At 34.3% G+C, this 10,594-nt stretch overlaps 1 protein-coding gene across 1 annotated transcript; it reads right to left on the minus strand.

Annotated features, from left to right (window-relative positions):
• Positions 1-1,787: 1,787 nt before the first annotated feature.
• Positions 1,788-7,328, minus strand: LOC132614867 (beta-glucuronosyltransferase GlcAT14B-like). Its single transcript, XM_060329417.1, has 4 exons — positions 6,727-7,328; positions 3,794-3,869; positions 3,591-3,706; positions 1,788-2,786 (listed from the first exon to the last, which is right to left on the minus strand). The coding sequence occupies exons 1-4, from the start codon at positions 7,211-7,213 to the stop codon at positions 2,305-2,307; spliced, it is 1,161 nt and encodes a 386-aa protein (XP_060185400.1). The 5' UTR covers positions 7,214-7,328; the 3' UTR covers positions 1,788-2,304.
• Between the last annotated feature and the right edge of the window lie 3,266 nt (positions 7,329-10,594).

Below are 10,594 nucleotides of genomic sequence, written 5' to 3' on the forward strand. Positions count from 1 at the left end.
ATAATTAATTTAATGCCATGGAATATAAATTTTGAACTCGCCTTTAATGTCATTGATGAATCTTGAATGTTTTATATGTTTTTCTTCCTAAGAAATAGCTTGATACTTATAATATCATAATTTAAGATTTTAAACGAAATATGTTACGTATGGGACAATCACTACTTAAAGAGCTAATACTTGAACTCACCAAATCATGAGTTTAATAAATCTTAATCACCTTGTAGTCATTATTGTCTAATTAAATCCTCTTTTTTTTCCTTAGTGAGTATCTAAAGAAGAAGAAAAAGGTCATCTAAAGAAGAAAGTTTGATAAGTCTTTTTCTCCTTTTTTTTTTTTTTCTTTTGGGTTATTGGGGTGGGGTCAAAATGAAAATTACAAAGTGGTATATGCATGATTAATGTACTGTGCTTTGTGTGTTGTGTCCAGCGCAAATGTAAATGCCATGTTCCCTTGGCTCCTCCCACCAAAGTAATGAATGCCCTTTTTCTTCTTTATTCTATTGCCCTCAAGATCTATTTATATGTTTGGCTCATCGTGTGTTTATATTAAATTAATAAATATTTTTTTCTGTTTTAATTTAAGCGTCTTAGTTTGATTAGACACAAAGTTTAAAAAGTAAAAAAAAATACTCTCTTCCATTCTAAATTAAATGTCTTAGTTTGACTAGACACAAAGTTTAAAAAGTAAAAAAAAAAATGAATCTTGTGATCTTAAATTAAACACGTGTGTAATATACTAAAATATTCTTTGAATCTCGTGATTTTGAACATCACATATAGGATGTTTAAATTGTCAACTTGCACACTCTTTATGGTACATACCAAAAAGAATAGTAAGACACTTAAATTGGTGACGGAAGGAGTACAAAATATGTGTTTGTATATAAATTTTTATTACTAAATCATGATTAATAAGTTTATATTGTTGTTTCATTAAATCGTTTGAGTATGGTGAAAACATTCAATGTGGGTAAGTATTTACCTCTAAAAACAATGTCAAATAGAAGCACTTTTGTCAAAATAGTTTTTCAGAAAGTAGTTTGTATTTGGTTAATTCATTTGATATATGTTTGTTGATACCGATAAATAGATCGTGTTTGACCAATCTACTTGGAAAGTGCTTTTGAGTGTCGTATAACGAAAAAATACAATTTTATAATTAGTTTATTTAGATTGAGAAATGATTTTAAATATTTTTATGGATGAGTTTAATTAAGTTTTTATTTTTGTCAATAATTTAAAACATAAAAAGAATGCATATTAAGGTTTTTAATAAAGTAGTTAAATAGAAAAGGGGAAGAGGATTGTATTTATATTTGAGAGATATCTTAAATTAATAAGAGATGGTTTGCTTTTTCTTTTCTTTTTTTTAATTATAGGAATGGTCTTGAAATATATATATATATATATATATATATATATATATATATATATATATATATATATATATATATATATATATATTTTGCTTTATTTGCAGCCCCTCCCCGATAGCAAAAGAACTATTGTTGCTGCTAAAAAACACTTGCCGAACACCTCAAGTCTCAAAACAATTAAAAGATTTCACCTTGATCACAAATTGTTAGTTTAAGAGAAGGCAACAAGAAACACACATGGAATATGTGAATATCATTATAAGAAACAAATAATGTTAAAGATGAATTATGCAAGTATAGTTTATTTTGGTCAAACTTGCAATACTTTTCAATATACTTTTACAAGGAACAATTAAGGAAAAGGAGGAATCATTGATTATTTGTTTGAGCATGTGGTGAAAAATCTCATTTCAGAAGCAAATTGTTTCTTCTAACATACATAATATTAACTTTAACAGCAGGAATAATTTTAGTACATGGATTCTTGAATCGTTCGATTCGCGGTATTCAACACATTTCTGGGTGAAAATAAATTACATGCACAACACTAGCACACATTTTTTTTCTATAAGAGGCTTAAGCGCCCCTGGACTGTTCCATTGGGTACCAACTGCAGTACAAGTACCTGAGAAAAATTACCTAGTTCTTTTTTCTTTTTTTGATGAATGTGGTGTTCGAGACAGCTTGCGCGCACCTCAACTATTCCAAAGGGTATCTGCCGCCTCCCAATAGCATCGGTACCAAGTGACTTTGCTCCCCAAGGCTTAGGCAGATAGAAAAAACATACAGAAGGAAGCACATATTTCCAATAATTATCACTCCACAGCAATGCCCTATATGTTACAACTTGACAAAATCGCAAAATCCTCTAACTCATGTAAGAGGAAAAGAAAGAAGAGCGGGAGTTAGCAGGAGCCATAAGTGGTCATTGATGGTCACATCTGCTCGACCTGATTGACATGTCTTTGATCGATTTCATGAGGAGCTTTTCAAGTCCTTGTGCAGTGGGCCCCGGTCTTAGGACACTGGGATCACCCCATTCACCGCAAGGATCACTGAACCAATTTGAGCTACCTAAACACCACCCTCCTGGTGAGACCATACCACGACCCCGGTGAAGAATGTGTGCATCAATCATATCCAATAATGGAGAATCTTCTGATATGTTTCCAACAAATGCAACCTCCCTTTTAAGTATTCTATCAGAATTGTCTGAGTTAGTGAACCGCAAGTTGGAGTTAATGACAGCATCCAAAAACTCCTTAGTATTGCAAGCGAGAGTCTGAAAGTAACCTTTATGAGACGATCTAGTGTTCGTGAAGTATAGCAGGAGCAGTCTTGGCAAATTTTCCCATCCATGGATCGAGTACTCGACAAACTTCCTGTTTAGAATTACATGTTGAGAACCTGATGAATCAAGCAAGCTTCGGTCAAGAAAATGGAATCGGATTAACGAGTTACTAGCAAACCACAACATGCAGCGAACCTAACTCAAACTCCATAAACGACTTCTGAAGCGCTCAAACAAATTATCAGAAAACATTTTAGCCTGACTGAGATGTGAAAAATGAAGGAAACAATTAAGGACAAGAAAAACATGCATGGAGGCACCATCAGATATTTATGGAGTACAATTAGCTACAAAAAGCCAAGAATTGAATTCTTCCAGTTTTTTTAGCATTTTTCCCGTTTGCCAAATTATAAAGGGAGTCTTTTCTGAATAAACAGTATTCTGCCCCCCCCCCCCCCCCCCAAAAAAAACACGTGGCTGCACTTAGTTCTATCAGAAATTCAAGTACCATGAGTCTTCTGCAAGACCGACTGTCAGATTCACTTAACTAGCTAACACTCCAAAAAAGTTCATACTAAGTACAGATATAGCTCACACAAAAACACGAAGCTGTTTTTATCTTGATGAGCAAGCAATAGAAATTTATGTGGCAATAAAACCATTAAGGGTAAAATGGAAAGTTTGAAGTTAATTGTTACTAAACATATAAAATGTCATTCTTGTTGGGACTGACCAAAATGGAAAGAGTGTCACATAAATTGGGACAGAGGGAGTACTTAACACAAATGAATTTCCCATATTTTAAAAAACGTGAATGCATCGGATTTACAGATTGGCAATCTCAGCTGCACCATCACTAGAGTCGGACAAACTACTGTCCAGATACAGGGAAACAGATATCAAAGTGGAAAGAAACTTACCCATAAAAAAATTAAAAGCACTGGGATGTGCCCGTTTTCTGTCACCCACAAACATCTTTCCTTTTAAGTTAATGTAGAGTCGAGAGTCAACGATAACTTCCTCAGCTTTTCGATATCTGAAAACAAAAACCAAACTTACAACTTTATATAATTGTAAAACGACAACTAATTTTGAAGGAACCGGAAGGAATGATTTTACTTACTCCTCTGGGCTGACGTTCTTATTATATTCTATGAAATTCAAATTCCTCGGAACAAAAGACAGGATATGGAGAAAATCTGCAACAAATGTTAAATTTAGTGCATCAGCTGAAACATATGTTGCGTCTAGGGAGAGCAGAGAGCAAAGTGAGCCTTTCTGGATGAGGGAAGAGGACAAGGCAAATTCATGGAATCAAATAAATTGTGAAGAATATTCTGTGGACATCTATCTCCAGCCTTTAAGTTATGCTCTGACCTATTAACTTTTTTTCTCCTGGAATGGTTGATCCTAATGAAACAAAGGGTTACTAGTCAATTGAACGGACTCAAGTTTTCGATCGGTAATTGTTGCTCAGTTGCTCAGCTTTTTACCAGTTTCTCTTTTTTGTTCTCAAACAAATATAGATGACAAAATCTACAAAGCTTCACTAGATTTGATTTGTAAGTAATCAAAATTCAAACACTTTTTTGATAAGGCAAAATTCAGACACTTATGAGATTAGTCTTCAACAAATATCGGGGTGTTTAGACATCATGTCGGTGTAATTCATAGCTCAAGCCAACTTTGAAGTAAATATGTTGAAGTTCAGAGCACTAGGTAATAAGAATCTCGGGGAAGGCAAACAAAAGAAAAACAGGTCCCCATGCATGAGATAATGGCGGGCTTCTGAGAAATAACTTCAAGGGAACGAGTTCCAATCCACATCCCATGAGAAGGGATGAAACCAGAATAACATGCAACAAACAACAACTACTATGACTCAGTCCCAAACCAGAATAACATGCACAAACAACAACTACTACTACACCTCAGTCCCAAATCATAATAACATGCCTTATGCATATATTTTCATTAGTTTGTGTGAATATTATTAGGAGTTAAAAACAAGTTTGAGGAAATAGAGTTTGATTAATCTATTGTGAAATGACAAGGAAGTACTAATGATCCTAAAAAGCTACTTACTCTCTATGTAATTGATGATACTCAAGATGGAGAAATGACTCCACTAGGAAGAAATTTATGTCATTTTAACACTTGAGACACCTTGCTTAGTGATGAGAGACCAGTAGAGGACTCTTCCATTCTTAAGGATCAGTATTCTACTCTTCTTATTTGCTGCAGGTATACTTTACTGTAGCTAACTTTAGCATGGAAAATGTATGGTTTGGGCCCAAGCCTGAGTTTTAGTGCATTTAGTTGTGGCTAGTGCTAGAAAATTAGCTTCACTCTCCCACGTGCAAATGATGCAAAATGTTGATTACAGCATATAGGAGCAAATTATGAGCCTTGGAGCAATCATCACTGGGATTAAGTTGGGGTCGGCTATATGAATACTCACTGAATATCTCGCACCAAATGGACTATACCTTAATGAGATATATTTTCTTTTCTTCTTTTTTGATAAGGTATACTTTTATTTTTCATGTACTCCCTTGAAATTTCCATTACACTCCCTTGAGATACAAGAAATGCACCTCAAAAGGAATCCACAACCTCGACTATCAACTACTTCATCAATAAGAAATGGTTATACACTCAATTGCATCGATGCTTCTTCTCTTTGCATTTTTAATGAGTTTCAGAGCAGTCACTGCATGTAAGAAATGTATTATATACTTAACGGCATCCAGTGGTATCTGCCACCGCCTTACCAGTATAGCTATTACCTCTGTGTATCAAGACTTATAGCCTGTTTGGCCAAGTTTTGGGAGGTCAAAGTGTTTATTTTTTTCCAAAAAGTGAGGTGTTTGGCCAAGCTTTTGGGAGAAAATAAGTGCTTCTAGGGAGTAGCAGAAGCTGAAAAAATAGTTTTTCCCCAAAAGCACGTTTGAGAAAATACACTTAGAAGTACTTTTTAAAAGCTTGGCCAAATACTAATTGTTGCTCAAATTAAATTAATTGGCCAAATACAAATTGTTTCTCACCAAAGGTACTTTTGAAAAGAACATTTGAAAAAAGTACTTTTCAAAATAAGCTGATTTTAGAAGTTTGGCCAAACAGGCAATTAGGCGGGGGAGAAGAATTTCACCTAGTATTATTTTGTCTAAGCTAGAATTGAACTCTGATCTTCCATGGTTTTAATCTCATTGCATTGATCACTAGTCCAAATTTACAATAGATCCCATGCTTATTAGGAGTCAATTTATTTTGTTCAGAGACTTGTATGCCCACGTCGGAACTAGTGCCAGATTTAGAGAACCTCCAATTCGCCTTAAGGGTGTGCTTGGTATGAAGGAAAATGTTTTCTTGAAAAACAAGTGGTTTTTTCTTACTTATTTTCTAACAAAATACTATGAAGTTGGGATGAGGTGAGGAGCGGGGGTTCGGGGATGGGATGGTTAAGGGGTGGGGTTGTGGGCGTTGGGGGGTGGAAGGAAACAATGAACTTGGAAAGTCAGTTATGGAACTTGTTTCCCTTACTGGAGTAATTTTCCCCATTTTTAAGGAACTTGTTTTCCTAGAGCAAATGTTTCTAGGACATTTTCACCAACCAAACATGGGAAAATTGCTGGAAAATGTTTTCATCCATACCAAAAACACCCTTAAAACTCATAAATATTTAGTAGTGGATTGAAATAAATCTGAATATAGAGCAAATGTGTAAAAAGGTTTCACATAGCCGAACCCAACTAAACTGTAATTGAGGCTTTAGTTGATGGATTGATGTTATTCCCTTGAAAGACAATAAAATCAGATGGATTCAACAAGCTTGACCATCAATTTTATGAACTCTTGAAAATGCTCATGAAATTTGTTAACACATGCTCTACCTAATCAAGCCTGCAATAAATAACTTAATTGAACTATAGCAAGTTCCTACTCAGCTCAATAATCTCAACAGATTCAATAAAAATCACTACTTTCAGCTTAAACTAAAACAAAAAATTATCAAACTTTTAACACAATAAACAGAAAGCAAAAAACTTTACTCACCGTCTTGTTTAATGAGTGGATAATCAGAGGCATCAAGATTCACAAACCAATCCCAATCTTTCTTCCACTTCAACAAAATAGCAACACCATGAAGCACTAAACTCAAAGGAGAAGACCCTTGTTCATTAACTGCATCAGCTTTCTCAATAACATTAACATTATCAGCTGCAACAAACACATCCACAGAACCAACTTGTAAAGCAAGGTTTAGTCTTTGTTTGGTTGAAGCAAACTGATCAAGATGAAGTAAATAGTAGTTTCTTGGATGGTATATTGCTTGAAGTAACCTAAAGATTCTTGGTCCATCATTTTTAGTACCAGTAATGAAGTAAGATATTCTTGGTGGGGTTGAAATGGAGTTTGAGAAGGTGGGGTTGTGAGGAAAATCGGGAGTGTGGCTATGGAAGTGATGAAGTGGAAGGAGGAAACAAAAAAGGGAAATTGGGAGAAGGGAAAAAAGGAGGATTTGTTTGACAAAGAGAGACATGGGAATAGTGGATTTTTGTGGAATTTGGACTATTGGATATCAGGGTTGTTTCTGGGTTTTTCAGGAGGGGGAAGTTCTTGATTTGGGTCAGCAATTTTTTTTTTTTTTTGGTGGGGGCGGGGGGCGGGGGGGGTTGGGTTGGGGGTGGAAGGGGGAACAAAGGAGGTTATCATTGGTTTATTTGAGTTAGGCGTGACATTATTTCAAATGTAGTTTTATGTTGTTAGAACAAAAGAAAATTTTCATACTCGTATTGAATCTCGACAAAATTTAGATTCGCGTCTGAAAATTTCATATTCAAAATAAAGTGTTCTGTAATAAAGACAGACTTCATACTCGACTCAAATTCGAGATTTTTCGTTATGGATGAAGGAATAGTTACTACTCGATCGCATCTTGGTTGGTAAACGAAGACCTTAGTCACACTATGTTTATATTAAAACGATAGTTATATTTTGCATTAATGAAGTAAGCTATTCTTGATGGGGTTGAAATGGAGTTTGAGAAAGTTGGTGTGTGAGAGGAAAATGGGGAGTATGGCTATGGAAGTGAAGTGGAAGGAGGAAACAAAAAAAGGAAATTGGGAGAAGAGAGAAAAGGAGGATTTGTTTGAGAAAGAGAGACATGGGAATAGAGGATTTTTGTGGAATTTGGACTATGGATGCAGGGTTGTTTCTGGATATTTTAGGATGCCATTTTCCCGTATGAAAGTTCTTGATTTGGGTCAGACATTGACAAAGATTTGAAAAAGGTTCACAAATGGAGTTTTCTTCATTGGTTTATTTAAGTTAGGTGTGACATTATTTCAAATGTAGTTTTGATTTGTTGACCAAAAATTTTTTTTAAATATTTTTTTTAGTTGATACTCTATATTTGTATTGGGGTTCGATTAAATTTGAATTTGTGCCTAGAAGTTTTATATTAGGTAAAGCGTTCTTTTATAAAGGCGAATTCATACCCCATGACTCAAATTTAAAGTATTTAATGAAGGAATACTTAACATTTGATTAAGTATGAATGAGAACTTACTACAACAGCATTACTCACACATTGTGTGTGTATTAATAGCCTATTTGGCCAAGCTTGTTTTCCCCCCAAAAGTATTTATTTTTTCAATAAGTGCTTATTTGAAAAAAAGTGAGGCGTTTGGCAAAGCTTTTGAGAGAAAATAAGTGCTTCTGGGGAGTAGCTTAAGCAGTTTTTCAGAAGCTAAAAAAAATAGTTTTTGCCCAAAAGCATTTTTTTGAAAAGTACTTTTGAAAAAATACAAATAGAAGCACATTTTAAAAGCTTGGTCAAACACTAATGATAGCTCAAAAGTGTTTTTTTAATTAATTGGCCAAACACAAACTGCTTTTAGTCAAAAGTATTTTTTTGAAAAGTATTTTTAGAAAAAAATATTTTTTAAAATAAGCTTATTTTAGAAGCTTGGCCAAACAGGCTATAAAACAACAAAGAGATATTTTTAACATAGAATTGGATGATTTAGGTCTGGTTATTAATGCCTCAACTTGTGAATAGTACTTTATATTAATTATATCCTACTGATTTGGTTCGGCATTGAACGCAAGTTGCAAGTAAATGTTGGTTGTTTTTGTTGCCTTCAAAGCATAGATTAGTTGGTTGATTTAGCTTTTTGTAGAACAAAACTACGGCGGTGTTCATTCAAAGTTTTGCAAACATTGTTTCTGATTTTTTTATTTTTTTTTTTCAAAGTGCGTCGTTAATTTTCTTTTAAAGGTATATGGTCATTTAATTAAGTATATTAAATTATCCACTAAAAAGTTAATTATATTTATTGTGTATCAATAAGTCATTCAAATTAACACAATTTATCCACAAAGTCATTATAACCAAATAACTAAAGAGATAGTTTCATAAACCCCTCTCAAGTTTGACTTTGTAACAAAATTTTTTTCCGGGTAATGATATTACGTTTACTTTCCTTATTTTAATTTAATTTGTAACAATTCTTTTAATATATCATTAATATAAAAAAATATTTATATTTTGACTAATTTGTCCTTTATGATATAAACCACAACGAGAGTTAGTGTTACAAAGTCAAATTTGAGGGATGTTTATGTAATTATCCTTTATTTTAATGAGTAATTTGTTATACTTAAAAGGAAAAATACATAAAAAAAAAACCCCAACGTATACTCGGATTAATTATGACGCACCCAACCTTTGCAGGCGACCTATTACCCCCCTGGCCTTATTTTTTTGTATTTTTGTAACATTTTCGACTAACGTGGCAAAAAAAAAAAAAATAGCGAGTGAAAGCAGTAAAAATAGTTTTTATATTTTAATAAAAATTAATTTTTAAAAATTTATTTATATTTTATCTCTCACCCACCCCCACTCTCCTTTTCTTCCACATTTTAATTGTTAAAGCTACTAATTGCAATTTATTTTTCTCTTTCTTCTTCTTTCTCCTTTTTCTCTTTCTTCTTCTTTCTCCTCAACCACCCCCGCCGCCGCCGCGTCCACACCCCCGTCGCCGCTGCGTCCACACCGCAGCCACCGACACCGCCATGATTGAACATAGCCCAGTTCGTGAAATCATGGGCAGTTCGTGCAATTTTTACATTGTTGTTACATTCCATTCCCCATGAATTTCTATGAAATTTAACAAATAGCAAGAAGAGCGGGTTGGACAATTTCCATGAAATTTAACAAACGACAATTTCCATGAAATTTAAGAAACAACAATTTCCATTGTTGTTAAATTCCAGTCCATGATTGAACATAGCCCAGAAAGGAAGAAATTGCACAGATTGTCCTTCAAATGGCAATTTCTTCAAATGGGTGTCAATGGCAATTTCTTCAGATGGGTGTCAATGGCAATTTCTTCAAATGGGTGGGGCAAGAGCAGCGGGTTGTGGGGGGGGGGGGGGGGGGGGGGGAGCAGCGGCAACAGGAAAATGAAAAAATTGTACAATCTCGAGTTTGGGGGGGGGGGGGGGGAGGGGGCTGCCTGAAATGAAGAAGAAGAAGAAGAAGAGGGGTTTATGATCAAATTGAATGTGTGTGTTAATGGAGGAAGAAAATGGGTTGAATGTTTCTTGAAAATAAGCTCTTTATGATTGATGATTAAATTGGTTGAATGTGTATGTGTGAATGGAGGAAAAAAATGGGTTGAATGTGTGTGTGTTAATGGAGGAAGAATATGGGTTGGTTGATTTCTTGAAAAGATATTTATGATTGATGAAAGAAATTGAATGTGTGTGTTAATGGAAGAAGAAAATGGGTTGAATGTGTGTGTGTGTTAATGAAGGAAGAAAATGGGTTAAATGTGTGTGTGTGTTAGTGAAGGAAGAAAATGGGTTGAATGTGTGTGTTAATGGAGGAAGAAAATGGGTTGATGGACTTCTTGAA

This window comes from Lycium barbarum, chromosome 10, assembly GCF_019175385.1.
Source record: "Lycium barbarum isolate Lr01 chromosome 10, ASM1917538v2, whole genome shotgun sequence".
NCBI lineage: Eukaryota > Viridiplantae > Streptophyta > Magnoliopsida > Solanales > Solanaceae > Lycium > Lycium barbarum.